The 16,631-nt window shown below is 46.4% G+C and overlaps 1 protein-coding gene across 2 annotated transcripts; it reads right to left on the bottom strand.

Annotated features, from left to right (window-relative positions):
- Positions 1–431: 431 nt before the first annotated feature.
- VCP (valosin containing protein) lies at positions 432–16,188 on the bottom strand. Of its 2 annotated transcripts, XM_047829534.1 has the most exons (18): positions 15,884–16,188; positions 12,526–12,628; positions 12,238–12,349; positions 11,877–12,049; positions 10,214–10,356; positions 9,266–9,396; positions 8,612–8,743; positions 7,444–7,546; positions 6,649–6,782; positions 6,436–6,571; positions 5,771–5,883; positions 5,199–5,363; positions 4,976–5,098; positions 4,503–4,715; positions 4,005–4,313; positions 3,628–3,783; positions 1,244–1,398; positions 432–1,090 (listed from the first exon to the last, which is right to left on the bottom strand). In XM_047829534.1, exons 4-18 carry the CDS (start codon positions 12,041–12,043, stop codon positions 985–987), a joined length of 2,286 nt encoding a protein of 761 aa, XP_047685490.1. In that variant the 5' UTR covers positions 12,044–12,049; positions 12,238–12,349; positions 12,526–12,628; positions 15,884–16,188; the 3' UTR covers positions 432–984. The 2 variants fall into 2 exon arrangements, with proteins under 2 accessions (XP_047685490.1, XP_047685489.1); XM_047829533.1 differs by lacking the exon at positions 12,526–12,628.
- Between the last annotated feature and the right edge of the window lie 443 nt (positions 16,189–16,631).

The following is a 16,631-nucleotide window of genomic DNA, read 5'->3' as shown; positions in this document are numbered from 1 at the left end:
ATAATTGTACGTGACCCTCAACCACAGCATGAATGTTTAGGATTTTTAGATGTTCAAAAGAACATCCACTGCAGACAGAAATTCTTTCTACAACCCTTAAGATTTTGGGAGGGCGTCCCAATTCAGTCCTTGGTCAGGAAAAGGGAGAGAGCTCTGCAGGCCTAGCCTTACCATCCACATCAAACACAGGTGGAGAATGCCATACTCTCCACAACTAGAGCTTCTTCAGGCTGCACACCCCTCCACTGCTATCCTATCCACTGATAATGCAGGCATGGGGCAAGGCAGCAGTTCATACCACTGTTAATCAGGAGGGGAAGAGGGTGCAATCTTACTTTCAGGATTTCACATTTGAAGAGTGCCTTGACAGTAAGGGGTAGCCCAAGGCCCTTCCCAGGAAAAGAAGCAGGCACAGGGGCCAGGACTCAGGCTCCATTTTGACCCAACGTTTATTGTCCTTTTACAACATGTCATTTTTGGTTTAGAAACTGCTTGTGATTAGTTTTCCAACATTAACTCAAAAGCATGTAAAATAAAATCAACCTACTCTATATAAACACCCAGCAACTGTGGCCCTTCATCCTCCTGCCCAGGTTGGGTAGAGGGAAGAAGGGAGGGCTTGAGTAGCACTGAGTGAAGTGCAGATGCTTTACTGTGGGGAGTGGCGGTGGTGCCTTGGTTCACACCCACACAGGTCTCCTGCACTGCCCCAAACTACAACAGAAATGGCGTAGGCCCAAGGCCCAATTCCCTGTTGGTAATTCACTCCGCCTCCCAAATGAAAATCGCTTTTATTTTATCGCTTTTGTTTTGTATTTTTTTGCAACAGAAACCCCCTGTCCAGAGTCTGACTGTAGCTGAACTGTTCAGACTGAGGAATGGAGCAGGCCATGGGCACACCCCTGGTCCCTCCTGGGCGAGCGCCCCCACCCTCAGGGAACAAGGTCCAGCCAGGCCAGCTCGCTGCATGCTGGCCACCACCACTTAGCCATACAGGTCATCATCATTGTCTTCTGTGTACACGCTGCCACCTGTGCCGCCTCCACTGCCCTGACTGGGGCCAGCTCCACCCTGGTTTCCTGAAGGGAATCTGTATGCACAAGAGCAGATCCAAAAAAGAGGGTTAGGACGGGGCCTGTGTGGGATTTCCACAATTAACCCTCCAGCCTCCTTAGGACTCCCGCAACCTTGGTTGTACAGTTTCCTAAGACAACTTAAGTACTGCCCGCTGCAACATAATTACCTGAAGCTGCCAAAGCCCCGACTCTGCTGAAGGGTCTGAGCAAACATCTCATACTTCCGGATGTCATTGTCACTAACAGAACGGCGAGCAAAGCGCATGGCTTCCTCAAAGTGATCTCGGCGAATCTCAGGCACTGGATCATCTTCTTCTACCTCCTGCAGGGTTGGTAAACACAGACCACCAGAGCTCAAGTCCAGCCTGGATTCCTTCCCTGACCTTCCTGCCCCCCATTACTGTAGCAGTTTTTTGGTCTCCCTGTCTCTCTAATCCACCCTGAATAAGTTGCAAGACCAATCTTCCTAAAACTGCATCAGTGCCCTGTTTAAAAACCTGTCAGTGCATTCTGGAAAAGGCAGAACTATATGAACAAAATCATCTGAGTGGTTGCCAGGGGCTTAGGGTGGAAAAAAGTGACTAAAACGTGACAGGAGGAAATTTCTGGGATGACAGAAATTTATCCGAACGGGGGTAGTAGTTATAAAACTTAAAAATACATTTGTCAAGGTGCACAGATACACTATACATTAAAAGGGTGAATTTTACTATGTGTGAATTGTATCTCAATAAACTTAAATTTTAAAAATTAACAGGGGCGCCTGGGTGGCTCAGTTGGTTGAGCGTCCGACTTCGGCCCAGGTCATGATCTCGTGGTCTGCGGGTTCGAGCCCCGCATCAGGCTCTGTGCTGACAGCTCGGAGCCTGGAGCCGGTTTCAGATTCTGTGTCTCCCTCTCTCTCTGACCCTCCCCTGTTCATGCTCTGTCTCTCTCTGTCTCAAAAATAAATAAACATTAAAAAAACATTAAAACAAAAAAACAAACAAAACCTGTCAGTGCATTCTGGAAAAGGCAAAACTATATGAACAAAATCATATCAGCCCCTGGTTGCCAGGGGCTTAGGGTGGAAAAAAGTGACTAAAAACGTGACAGGAGGGAATTTCTGGGATGACAGAAATTTATCCAAACAGTGGTAGTAGTTATAGAACTTAAAAATACATTTGTCAAGATGCACAGATACACTATACATTAAAAGGGTGAATGTTACTATGTGTGAATTGTATCTCAATACACTTAAATTTTAAAAATTAACAGGGATCCCTGGGTGGCTCAGTTGGTTAAGCATCCGACTCTTGATTTTGGCTCAGGTCATGATCTCACAGTTCACGAGTTTGAGCCCCATGTTGGGCTCTACACTGACAGCACGGAGCCTGCTTGGGATTCTCTCTCTCCCTCTCTCTGCCCCTCCCCCACTTGCGTATTCAGACACACTCTCTCTCTCTCAAAATAAATCAACTTTTAAAAATAAATAAGCGATTTCTAACAACAACAACAACAAAACCCCTAAATTTTAAAAAGGTAAAAAAGTGCTTACCACATCCACATTATGCTTTACCTAGTGGCCTTACTTCCAGTAACATATGCCCTCTTAAATCTACCCCAGTTTTCCCCAATTCCTGCAATCCTATTTCTTGAGCCAGTTATTTGGGATACTTATTTCCTTAGCCTTTACACTCTCCCTTCATAAGCTGGCTCAAACCCTATCTCTTCCACTGAGAAGCCACTCCAATTGCTGTGATTTATGAGAGTGCTCCATAGCATTAACCATATCAATACATTCTAAGCTTTTATGGGAAGAAGAAGGGATGTCTCAGAACCCCTACAAAAGGTAAAGAAGCCTTTCATTCATGTATTTATTCATTCATTAAGTCTCTATCATGGTGCCAAGACAGAGTGGGAAATATGCAAGATAATATAGATTCCTTATCTTTACGAAGCTTACACACACAGAGACACACACCAAATTCTGCATTTAATTTCAGGAGATCCATGAACCACCAACGAAGGACAGGTCTATGGATCCCAGGTTCTAAATCCTGCTCTATTTGTTTATCTGCACAATCATATTTTGATTTCCTTCATAGAGCTTACCTCAAACAGAGTATGTATAGACTACCTGTATCTTTTCTGCCTTTATAATTCCAGACTGAAGAGATTAACCCTCAGTATTCATTCTTTTTGATGCCCTGCTAACAGGGCATCTGTCAGATTATCTTTCCAAAACCTTACACTCTTTTTTTTTTTTTAATTTTTAACATTTATTTATTTTTGAGACACAGAGAGACAGAGAATGAACAGGGGAGGGGCAGAGAGAGAGGGAGACACAGAATCTGAAACAGGCTCCAGGCTCTGAGCTGTCAGCACAGAGCCCAACGCGGGGCTCGAACTCACGGACCGTGAGATCATGACCTGAGCCGAAGTCGGACGCTTAACCAACCAAGCCACCCAGGCGCCCCTAAAACCTTACACTCTTAACTCTATAGAGCATGGTAGAGATTGTCCCTGGGTCCCCACAACAGGCACATATGGGGAAAAGTTGCAGACTCACCATGGCAGATGGGTTGGTCTGCCTCTCCCGTTCTCGCCTAATCTCACTCTCGATGGATTCACGGATGGCCAGCTTGCAAGCACGTTGGCAAATCTCTGTCAGGTCAGCTCCAGAGAAGCCATTAGTCATCTTAGCCAGAAACTCCAAATCTACATCCTAAAAGAAGCAATAGAACTATCTTAGCATTTAGCCTCTCCTCCCCTGTAATATACTCCAAGCACTCCTAATTTTAGTTTGTCCCATCTTTTGTCAAATCTTCCATTCTCCCTTTACAATGCTAACCCTAGAAATCCCCAATGGAATCTTTTGCAGGAACCAAACTCCATACTAGACTGAGCACTCATAAAAGTGCACATCACCAATAGCGCTACACCTGCCTTGGCAACTGGGGACTTGCGCAGGTTGGCCTTGAGGATGGCAACACGGGACTTTTCATCAGGAAGTGGAATATAGATGAGCTGATCAAGACGGCCAGGTCGCAGAATAGCAGGATCAATGATGTCAGGCCTATTGGTAGCCCCAATAATAAACACATTCTTTTTTGTAGACATGCCATCCATTTCTGTCAGGATCTGGTTGATGACTCGGTCTGCAGCTCCACCACCATCTCCAATGTTACCACCACGGGCCTTGGCAATTGAATCCAGCTCATCAAAGAATAGTACGCAGGGGGCAGCTTGGCGGGCCTATGGGAGAGACAGATGAACTCAAGCATTAGCACAACTGGGTCTCACAGACCTAAGAAGGAAAGGAAATTAAAGTGACCTTTACTGCCCCAACTGAACTGCCAGAACAAGATGATTTCAGTTCTCCCAAAGAAATAGCTTCCTTACTGCCAAGCAAGTGAACAGAAAAATCAGCTGCTTGTAACTCACCTTGTCAAAGATTTCCCTGACATTGGCTTCAGACTCCCCAAACCACATGGTGAGCAGCTCAGGACCCTTGATGGAGATAAAGTTGGCCTGGCACTCATTAGCAATGGCTTTGGCCAGCAAGGTTTTCCCACAGCCAGGAGGTCCATAGAAGAGTACTCCCTTGGAGGGTGTCATGCCAAATTTGAGGAATTTGTCTGGGTGCTCCACAGGATACTAGGAAGAAAAGGAAAGAGGGTTCAGGATACCCACCCAGTTTAAAACAAACTTAATGAACAGTAGCCTCCCTCCCAACCACAACATGGTATAAGATCAGATTCTCTAGGAGCAGGCTCCTTAGTGTCTCCAAACTGAGAATAACAGATTCATGAATTATGCTCTCACAATTCCTGTAATAACCGCCAACACCCCAAGACCATCTAAGCTCAATTACGTTGTTCTGAGGCAGTAACTTACCCTGGACCAAGTTACCATACCTGGACCAGCTCCTGAAGTTCACGTTTGACATCCTCCAGGCCCCCAATATCCTCCCAGGTTACCTGTGGTACCTCCACCACAGTTTCCCGCAGTGCTGATGGGTTGCTCTGGCTCAGGGCCCACTAAGAAGGAAAAAAAAAAAAAAACAGCTGGGGATGAGACTTGCCAGATGAGGTCAAAATGTGCATGTGTGTGTACCTGAGATGGGGGTGCAATCCTTACCCGGAAGTCATCCATAGTAACTGCCAGAGAGTTCATGACTTCAGCATCAATGGTCTCATCCTCTAGGTCAATGAGGTCCATTTTCTTGCGGATAGCCTGAAGAGCAGCCTCAGAGCACAAGGCTGCTAAGTCAGCGCCCACATGCCCGTGGGTCTCATTGGCTACCTGCAGAGAGAAGAGCTACTTACTACTCTGTGTCTAAGACCTAGATGCCTTAGGAGGCTCAGAGACAACAATATCTTGGCCCCTCACCCTGACTCCTATCTGTGGGTCTTCCCATTTCCCTGAACACATACCAGCAGTTCTTTCACTGGCTGGGTTTTAAGTAGTCAAGCCTGGACGTGGGGCCTAGAAACAAAGCCGACCCCAAAGTTCCAGTTTACTCTAATGTGGTGTCAACCGAGAACACACCAACTCCAGTTTCCTGAATTCAATCTCAAATCACTTCCTTTCCCCCACCCAGGAATCAAAATTAGTCTCTTTACATCTTGAGCTTGTGTCCTTACCAAGTTCCCTTCAACTGTCTAGAAACAGACATCCTAACTCTGGGCCACCCCTCATTATCACTCCACCTGTTCCAGGTCCACATCATCTGCCAATTTCATGTTCTTGGTATGGATCTGAAGAATTTCCAAGCGTCCTGTAGCATCAGGGATTCCAATATCTACCTCCCTGTCAAAGCGACCTGCAGGACAGTGTATGAAGACAGACAGGGCTCATTTCTGTTCCAGAGAGAGAAAGGAACAGGTCTGGTGACCACCATCCCTGTTTGCCCAGGACTGTCCTGGTGTTAGCACTGAAAGTTACATGTCCTGGGAAACCCCTCAGTCTCAGGCAAACCAGGATGGTTGGTCACCCTAGACAGGACATGGGATAAGGGAAAGGACCCTGCGACCTATCACTTGCAAGGAGCTTCAAGAAACCCTCAGCATTTGGGGCACCTGCGTGGCTCAGTCAGTTCAGCATCCAACTTTGGCTCAGGTCATGATCTCACCGTTCGTGAGTTTGAGCCCCACATCAGGCTTGCTGCTGTCAATGCAGAGCCCACTTTGGATCCTCTGTCCCCCTCTTCCTGCCCCTCCCCCACTCACGTTCTATCAGAAATTAAAAAAAAAAAAGGAATCCTCTGGATTAGGTGACTTAAGATGAAGGACAGACATGGAATCAAAAAGATTAAGTTCAGCAGAGCTATAATCTATGAGGAAGAACAGGGTGGAAAAAAATTTGGGGTCCTTACCAAATCGTCGAAGGGCTGGGTCAATGCTATTGGGTCTGTTGGTTGCTGCCATGACGATCACATGTGCTCTCTGCTTTAGGCCATCCATGAGAGTCAACAACTGTGATACAATACGCCGCTCCACCTCCCCATGGGTCTGTCAGGACAGGATGTCTGGTCAGAAGTGAAGCGAGGACCTTTCAACCCCCATTATCCCCTTGGGTAGGTTCCTACTTTCTCTCTTTTGGGAGCAATGGCATCTAGCTCATCAATGAAGATGATGGCAGGAGCATTCTTCTCAGCCTCCTCAAAGGCTTTACGAAGGTTGCTCTCAGACTCACCAGCCAACTTGCTCATGATCTCGGGACCTGAAAGGATACGGAATAGAACCAATGACAAATCTACAGCCTTCCTCAATCCCAAAAGAAATCAGATCTCTTATCTGCCCAGCCCAGAAACAAATGCTGTACAAAAATGTGGTAACCTCTGCCTACTTTCTCATAGACTCTACCAGACCCTACCCCAGGATAGCCAGCAGATTAGGCTAGAGAGAAGCCAAGGACTCAGCTCAGCAAGGAATCAGCCAAGCTCAGGACTATCTCACATTCAAGCTCTAAGTGTCAAGATGACAGCACATGTTCTGAGACCTCTGGCCAGAGTAGGAGAAGCAGCACACCAGTTGGATCTCTATCATTCTCAAAGAGCCAGTTGATCTCAGCCAATATTCCCCTAAACCTTTTCAAATAAATTAGCAGACAAAAATTTTAACTTGCTCCCCCTAAATATTTTCAGCCTTTCCACAATCTTTCTCAAGGGTGGGGGAAGGATAGAGCAGGGGGCACCAGAGTGCAATACCTTCCCCTTATTGCTTCTCTATCTGTAATGTACCCCAGCAGAAGAAAGATGATGAAATATACACGAGTGCACATGTATAAATAAACGTGTCCATGAGTTCTCCAGCTCATAAGACTGATCATGCTCAGCTCAGAATAAGGTCCAGCCAAACACAAGGTGAACCAAGTCTCCTACCATTGATCAAGAAGAAGAAGGCTCCAGTCTCATTTGCCACAGCTCTGGCAATTAGGGTCTTCCCAGTCCCAGGAGGTCCATAGAGCAGGATTCCCCGAGGAGGCTGGGGACCAGTACAGAGTATGGTTAGGTTCAGACTCCCACCTTCTCCCAACCCCAACCACTCTAAAATGGTATGACTATGGCTCTATCTAGAGACAGTGAGAATCAGAGCTCAACCCCAATATCAGTAAGGAGCCCTCAGCATTAGCTGCTTGAAAGACAGTTTACTTCAGATCATACTCCCTCCTCTCATTAGCAGAGAAAATATGCTTAGAAAGCTGACACTTATGATTCCAAGTTACATAAGAGACTAAGAGCAGGAGCAGAGAAACCTTCCTAAGAAATTAGTGTGGCTAAGTCTGAAGATCCTGGGACTAGGAAACAGTAAGAGGTCTTTAAGCCAAAAGGGCTTGACTTTGGACAGGCAAGGGCCAGGACTAGCTTAGCCATCTAAGAAAGAGTTATTACCAGAGGCTCACTCACTCCAGTAATCACAACCCTCCAGGATTTATTATCATATTGGAATGCTTTTCCTTACCACCAACCACAAGTTTTCCTCTTTGAAGCTGTCTTTTCTATGGCCTCATCCACAGGCTGCACATGGGAAATGCCCACACAGAAGATAAAATTATTGGCATGGTACATAATAGAGAAAGGGATAATTCCATCTTCAGTGTGCTCCAGGATATGGAAATGGTTAGGAAGTTACATTGAGATCTGCAGTTCTCAAATGTTTTGGACTCAGTACCCTTCACAATGCAAATTTCCTTAAATTTCTACTTCTATTGGATAGCACCGTTATAGACAGTGGCAAACTATGTTAGTTGGCAAACTATGAAGATTTGTTTTTATAGGGTCCATGACATAAAAATGGTTTTTACATCTTTAAAGGGCTGTGAGGACAAAGAAAAAAAAGATATGCAACGAAAAACTCAATTGACCTGGTCTGTTCTAGACCATTAGTAGCTTAATAAATTTACAGTTCTCTTCACACAAAGAATATATTACTCCCCCTCTAATCCAAGGGAATAGTGAAAAATACGTGTGAAAAAAGGTTCTGTGATTAGACACCGAGCCTTCATTGATCACAGCCTAGATTATGTCCCACTGGGCCCAGGATGCTCACCTTAACACCAATTGCCTTAAAAAGGGCAGGATGTCTCAGGGGTAGCTCCACCATCTCCTTTATCTGAGCTAGCTGTTTCCTGCAGCCACCAATGTCATCATAGCCTACTTCATTCAAGGACTCTTCCTCATCCTGAATGTTGAGGAGACAAAGGAAAAAAGAAGGCAGCAATATTAAATATCAGCAAAGTTGAGTTTCTCCAAATCCTTCTATAATCTGCTGTAGAGAAATCTGTTATATGAGAAGATTCCCCTCTGAGGGGATGCTGCCCCAAAGAATCACTCTAAAAATCCCAAAGCAAAGATTTCTAGCATAGCTTTACCCTTTCAGACTGCCCTTAGTATTACTAGGAAGGACTGCCCTAGGACCTAAAGCTGGAAACTCTGGGAAACAGGTGAAAGTCTAGATGCCATCATCATTGTCACTTCTACAAAAATTATTACGACTTAGATCCTCTAGGTTCAATCTAGATTTTAAAAACCACTGGTTATCACTTATTTCTAAGTAACATGTAGGTCCGGAAATGAATAGTTGGGAGATTTCCCACCTCTGGAAAGAAGCTTGGTCCCAAACAGTACAGTTTTAGTAGTCACCATATGACTGCTCCACTTCATAATCATGAAACTGGGTACTGGGATGAAGGAGAGAACTCACCTCTCGTTTGATAGGCTCCCCTTCACAGTGGATCACTGTGTCTGGAGCAACAATGCAGTAAGGGCTGGGATCTGTCTCCACTACTTTGAACTCTACAGCACGCATTCCACCCCGGACAAGGAAAATATCTCCTGTGAGCAATTAACACAAGTGCAGTCAGAGATGTCAAATACCAAACCAAGTGAGAATTCCTCATCAGAACCTGGGGTCTAAAATGCCACGTTCACTAGACATTGCCATTTTTCCCTTCCCACCTCCATCTTATTAAGCATCAGGTAAGAAGAGAAAATGAAACTGTGAAGAGTCCCTCCATCATTCAAGAGGGCACTGAACAAAACCTTATGGGATTTTGGCACATCATGTTTTGGCCTTTGTCCAGAAGCCAATAAAGATTTTGACTTCTGGGCTATATATAACCCAAGCTTTCTCAACAACCACCAATGGTCAGGCTGTGCTAAATATTAAAATACACTTTGGACTTGACACAGTCAAAAGGACCCAAGTTCTCCTTTAGAGACAAAAGAGAAAAGGGACACCTGGGTGGCTCAGTCAGTTAAGCATCAATTTCAGCTCAGGTCATGATCTTGTGGTTCATGGGTTCAAGCCCCACATCGGGCTCTGTGCTGACAGCTCAGAGCCTGCAGCCTGCTTCAGATTCTGTGTCTCCTTCTCTCTCTGCACCTCCCCCACTCACGCTCTCTCTCTCTCTCAAAAATAAACAAACATTAAAAAAAAAAAGATAGCGTACTCTACTGAAGCAGGAACTGGGAGTAGGGAAACAGGAAAATGGGAGGGAGGAAGAGGGAAGGAGAGAGTACACATGAACATGTGTACAGAATGTGTGTGTCAGCACATATATGAGAATGAGATAAAGACATTCCAAGGTTTACCCCCAGGTATCCCTACAAATAACCATGCTTAAGCTCAGTCCCTAGAATTCTCTCTCACCTTTCCGGATGGGTCGATAAGCTTCCAGGAAGTATGGCTTAAGGTAGACCTCGAAGAGATTGCCAGTGATGCCTTCCACTGTGTCATCAATGGGTAGCACATGGATACGTTTGCCGTACTTCACATCAGGGCACGGCTGGATGCTGAGGATGACAAGCAGACTCCATGTTACCAACCACACTGCAGCCCCAAGCACTGGGCGTCTGAAACGGCCTGGCACAGAGAGCTGATGGCGAGCAAAAGAGAAAAGGCAGGGATGGCTTTAGCTGAAGAGAGGCAGGAACATAGAGTGGGAGTGAGGACAAAGGAGCAGCCAAGCAGAACTAAGACAAATCATATTCAGGTGGAGTAGCAGCTATAGCCATTAGAAGCTACTGGGAGGGGTGCCTGGCTGGCTCAGTCAGTAGAGCATGTGACTTTTCATCGTGGGGTCATGAGTTTGAACCCTATGTTGGGTATAGAGATTACTTAAATAAAAACAAAAAACAAAAAAACATAAGCTACTGGGTTGCTCACTCCCAGTGAGCCAAAAGAAAGATCCATACATCTAAAGCTCCCAAAATGAGGAAGCAGTAAGGAGATATCAGTGAGATATCTTCAGAAAGATATCCAAAGATGACCCATTCCGGCTAATATCAGTAACCCAATATTATAAAGGGAGGCCTCAGTCAGACAAGTGTCAGGATTAGAGAAACAGAATTGAAAACAATCATCTCAACCAGGTGGTCAGAGCATCTTGAGAAAGTGACTAAGCACCTCCATGAAGGCGGCTACATGAAACCTAGAATCCATGAAAAATGGAAATCTGAGATGCTCCTGGCCAGGCGACAGGTGGTTGGATAGCAGTGGCCAGTAATGACTCCAAGATAGGGAATTCTCTTGCCTAAAGTTAAGTGCAGAATCACTCAGATTGAAGTTATTCAGGATCTGGCTCAAACTATGCCTCTCTCCTAGATTAACTTGGATCCTTTAAAAATAATAATAAAAAAAAACCTACTTGGAGGGGTGCCTGGGTGGCTAAGTCAGTTAAGAGTCCAACTCTTGATTTCGGCTTAGGCCATGATCTCATGCTTAGTGACATCAAGCCCCATGTTGGGCTCTGTACTGCCTGCTTGGGATTCTCTCTCCCTCTCTTTCTGCCCCTCCCCTATTTGTGTAAACACATGCCCTTGCTTGTGTGTCCACGTGCGTGCGCTCTCCCATCCTCTCTCTAAAAATAAACACTAAAAACAAAACAAAACAAAAAACCTACTTGGAGTCCACCTTCTGTGCCCACACTCCCACCTCACTCCAGCCCCAACACAGCCATTATTCCAACACAACAGTGAGATCATTTGGTAGACAAACACCCTCAAATGGCATCCTAAACCAAGATCCAACATGTGATAAATTATACCTCTGGCAAAATAAATAAATAAATAAATAAATAAATAAATAAATAAAGGCATCATGAAAGTCATAGAAATGCCAAGGTAATGCAGAGGTAAATTCTGAAGTCCCAAGGAGGCATAATCAAAACCGAAACACAACCCTATTATGTTGTCTTCCCGTGGCTAGGAGGCTTCTGCTAATGGCAGCTGCCAAGGCCTTTGTTAGGGTCCTGCCTATAATTCAGGCTGTCTCTGGCCTCCCATCCCTGAGGGGCTAAGAACCCCACACACACCTGATGACATCCCCTAGATGTACACGAAGGTTATTCCGAACAACTCTATTCATTCGAATCTTCTCATCGGAACATGTGTCATCAGAAAGCACAATGCACACAGCTTCCCGCCTCTTCTTTCCTTTCAGCAACACTGTGTCACCTCGGAACAACTGCAGCTCATCCATCTTGGGCTGAGGAAAGAAGGTTAAGGCCTTTGGGTCACTGGGCCACGGGGTAAGCAGCAGCCCTGGAGGCTGGAATTCCCAGTAAGCCCCATTCTATCTGTGGTCACTGCAAAAAAAAAAATGAGGAAAGAAACCTGGGAAAAGCCCTCCAGTGAAGTGCATTAAAGAAAGACTGGACCTTGGACCCAACTTACCTGGGACAAGGACACCACACTGTTGTCCTCATTGATGGCTTCATCGACAATTAACCGATTGGGGCGGTTCTTCTGTTTAAGAATGGCTGTTGATAAGTCATCACCTTTTGAACTAGAAAGAGAAAATGAAGTTAGTCCCAATACATAATAACAGCCCCATGGGCCGCACCAGTCTCTCAAACTCACACTTAGGAAAGAAATAGTGGATAAATGAAGCTGTCCCTACACCAGAGAGGTCAGATAAAGGATACTGAGCCAAGGTCATGAAGAATAACATTTAGCACATACAATTCCCATTCCAGCAGCTCCTGGTATTCTGAGCACTGGTATCCTAGATGTCAAGGCCCCAAGTGATCTTCCCTCAGACTCAGGAAACTATGGCTTGAGAAGACTAAACAGAAGTAGAGGTTGAATAACAATTAGAGAAATGACAATAATCTTAATATGGAATAGCAATTAAGAAAAGGGGCTCTGTTATCAGACCCACTGGGTCTAAATCCCAACCCTGCCACTGGTTAATTGTGAATTTGGGCAAGTTACTCAACCTCTCTGGATGTTGATGTCCTCACATGTAAAGAGCAAATACTATAGTACCTATCTTAGAGAATTACTGTCTTAAGTGAGATAATGAATGCAAAATGTTCAATACAATGCCTGGTACATGGTTTTAATGGTCACAACGATTAGCGCTGCAGAACAAAGCATAAGCTCTTTCTTTGCTAACCTTCTTGGAGAATGAAGTGAGCAAGACAACTTCCTGTAGGGCTCAGGAAGGCCCCAAGTCCCACCAAGCAAGCCTGGGGACAATGAAGCACAATCATTAGCACTACCATCTTTACTGGCCAAACCTGCTGAACACTAGTGCGTTCTGTACACCACAGAAATGTCAAGCATAAAGACCATGATATTTGGGAAAAACAAAATGCAACTAAACTAATGGATCTGGAATCTTCAAAAAGAGGCTCAAGCTCAAAAGGAGCTTTACAAAGCTCTTCAAAGACACACAATTCCACAATGTTGGTTCAAAAAATCAAAACCAAGAAATGCCGAGACAAGGAGCAAATCCAAATCCCTCACCCAAACTAAGGTTGCCCAAGTCTAAACTCAGTTTAAACCGTCTAAATAGTTTCTATCATTTCCTTGAAGATCATTCATCTGACACCAACTTCTTACCTAGCTCACCTCCAGCCATCACTAACTAGACTCAGTGGGCTCTCCATTTGAAGAGCTACCTCCTTTTACTGAAGCTCAGGAAAATCTGAACATTAACCAATATAGGGAGGCCAGACAATGGAGAAAGTGAAGAAATAAAATGGAATCTCTTCCATGAATCATTCCTTCACTCAACAAATTAGCAAGTATACATTTGAGGCCTGCACTGTCCTATGATCTAAAGATATATCAATCAACAAAACAGTATTCCTGTTGGATATACATTCACAATGCAAGGAAAAAAAAAAAGATGCCTATGCTCCAGAATAACAGCTAAGGGCTTATGGAGCTTTTACATCTTTGGGTCCTGACACACCCAAAAGAAATACAAATGCCATTCATGAAACAAAGCTGTAGGCTTTCTGCTGATCCTCTCACATAGGCTGCATATTTAATCATTGCCTTAAAACTAGTTTCCAAGAGGGGAGCCTGGGTGGCTCAGTTGATTAAGCCGCAGACTTTGGCCCAAGTCATGATCTCACTGTTCGTGAATTCCAGCCCCGCGTCGGGCTCTGTGCTGACAGCTCGGAGCCTGCTTCAGATTCTGTGTCTCCTTCTCTCTCTGCCCCTTCCCTGCTCACATTCTGTATCTCTCTGTCTCAAAAATAAACGTTAAAAACAAAACTAGTTCCCAAGAGTGGAGTTTCCTCAGCTTAAACTTGCCTCCCCAACATAAAAGTGTAGCACTCTGGGCATAATGCTGCAGAGCAGGCAGACTCTTCCAGTGCTTTATCAACACCCTAGAGAACAAGCATGATCAATGTGGCAGCTGAAGGCAATTTAAACCCATCAATTTTCCCTCTCTCCTACCCATCAAAATGCCAAGGACTGGCCACCCTCCTGTTTGATCTATAGGACTGGGGCTAGAGAAAAATAAAGTGCCAAATGCCTCTAATCAGCAGTTACCCCAAAGCTGCATTCTAGGAAAACTGCCTATCTGCCTACCATTTCTAACTCTAGCGATGGAGATGGGTAGTATGCTCTTCCTTTAAGGTAAATTTACTTCCACATCTATCTACTGAGATCAAAGGATGTAACTTTTAAAAGAGATCTTCAGCCTGATCTTGAGCCAACAGCAGTCCTGGAGGTTCTTTGAGGACATCCCCCATTGTCTCCTGCATGAGTCAGGCCCTTTCCAGAACTCCAGTGGGCCACAGGGGACTTGGAGGGAGTTCAGGTAAGAGTCATTAAGATGACCTAGAGGTTAGAAACCATCTATGATGCCAGGTTCCAAGAATTTTGAATTTTTATTTTTAGTCTTGAAAACAAATGACTGAATAACCTAAGAAAATCAGTACTAATAAGCAGCAGTCCTTTTAAAAAATAATACTTCATCTCCATTTAGAAACTTGGGGAAAAAAGGAGCACACCTCAAAAAACTAAATTTTCTTCAAGTCAGGAAAGTGATTTGCATAGAAGAGTTTCCACAGGATGGCTCTTTTTTTTCTTCAGTATCTAAAGCTCTTGATTCTAAATTTAACGGGCAGAGATGGTCGGGTTTTATCTGATGCTTTCCTGAGGGGTGGAGAGCCCAAGGTTTCTAAACACAGCCGTTTGGTGAAAGGAGCCGTGTGTGTTCAAAGAGCTAGTTTAACTCTAGCCTTCACACCACAAAGGCTGAAATCGAGGAAGGCCCACAAATTACCGAGATTCTAACTTTTGCAAAAGGCCAAAACAGTAGAGAAAAGTTCTTTCCCCGGCACCCGTTTCATAACATCAAGAAAAACTGACTAAAGCTTTCTCATGTGAATAGTAACAAGCCTAAAGTATGAAAGCCAGAAAAAAAAAACGCAGGGCCTGCCCTCTCCCGAACATCCCTTCACTACTCAGGTTGAGAGGATGTGAAACCAAGGGCCAGGCCGACCCTGCTCCAAAAGGGCGGCGGTGAGCTTCCCTGAGCTCTCCAAGCCTTCCCAGCCCCGGCCTCCGCCTCGGTCTCCAGCCTTCTAAGGCCTTCACGTGGCCCAAAGTCCACGCCCACCGGGCCCAGTTAGGGCGTCAGGCCCATGGGGCCTGCCTGGTCTCTCCGGGGACCAAAGGCCTTCAGCATACGGTAGACCTGATCGCAGGTGGGCTCCCCAAGGCCCCGGGGCTCCGCGCCGGCAATGTGGGTCCAAACACCTCACAAGAACCGGACAGCGGTTCCCAGGGAGCCAATCAGGCCGGCCGGGCCTGCATGACACAGCACGATCTGGCCCAGGCCCCGACCCAGGCCCAACACGAGCCCGGCCTAGGGGGCGCGCGGCTGCGCTGCCAGGCCCAGCCCGGACCGCTGCCCCTCATTCGCCTCCTTCCTCTCCTTCCCTCTCTCCTTCCTTCCCAGTCTCCACCTCTTAGACGCGCCCACGGCCAGGCCTGGCTGGGCCTACCCAGCGCGGCGAGTCCCCAGGTGCGCGCACCCGCAGCGGGCGGGCGGGCGCGCGCACACACTCACTCAGCTCCAGAGGCCATGGCGCGCGCCTCTCCCGGTCGGCGGCTGTGGCGGCCCGAGGGTAACGGCTACGAAGGGTGGCAGGCGACCGACTGGGCCGGGGCTCGGCTCTCCCGGGCGGGGATCGAGCAGCGGCGACAAACCCGCAGGCGGCCTCCTTTTCGCTTCCTCCTAGTGGCACCGGGGCGGTGGGCGGACGATATACACTGGCTCTGATTCCGCGAGGGGGCAGCGGTAGCGACGACTCAAACGACGGCTGCAGACGCTGCGCTGAGACTGAGCCGAGAAGAGCCGAATCATCGGAAGGAGAGGTGCTCTCATCTCAGCCAATCAGCGCCTGTCCTGGGGACTCCCGCCCGCCCCTACGCGCCTCTCCCCAGCAACCCACGGACCAGAGCCAATCAGGAAATTTGTCTGCGGCCTGGCTCCCGCCTCAGGGATGCAACACGCCTAGTAACGCCACGTCAATTGGCCGCTGCGGTACGCTTCCTCGACGGATTGGAACTCGCGACCAATCAACGAAAAGGACGGAGCCAGATCGACTGGAGAAAGAAGAGCCTTTAATCCCTGGGAGGCGGACTCTCCTACTTGGCTCCAGTTCATTGGCTCCTGATTTTATCCTGCTGAAGAACCTGGCACAATGGATTGAACCCTTGCATTAGTCTAGTCCTGTTGCAGTGATAATCTACACAGGAAGAAGAATCCCATCTTCTTCCTAAATCTAAGGATCCACCCTAACCCCCCGCCTTAC

This window comes from Prionailurus viverrinus, chromosome D4, assembly GCF_022837055.1.
Source record: "Prionailurus viverrinus isolate Anna chromosome D4, UM_Priviv_1.0, whole genome shotgun sequence".
Classification (NCBI taxonomy): Eukaryota; Metazoa; Chordata; class Mammalia; order Carnivora; family Felidae; genus Prionailurus; species Prionailurus viverrinus.
The sequence above is the reverse complement of the archived record's forward strand: the minus strand, read 5'-3'. Positions and strand labels throughout refer to the sequence as shown.

What these genes read in the sequence shown, in the direction of transcription:
- VCP (XM_047829533.1), bottom strand. An exon ending in TTAAGGCAATTGGTGTTAAG is followed by an intron (nt 7,547 to 8,611) that starts GTGAGCATCCTG and finishes ACTGGTCCCCAG; the next exon opens with CCTCCTCGGGGAATCCTGCT. An exon ending in AACTTCAGGAGCTGGTCCAG is followed by an intron (nt 4,716 to 4,975) that starts GTATGGTAACTT and finishes TTTTCTTCCTAG; the next exon opens with TATCCTGTGGAGCACCCAGA.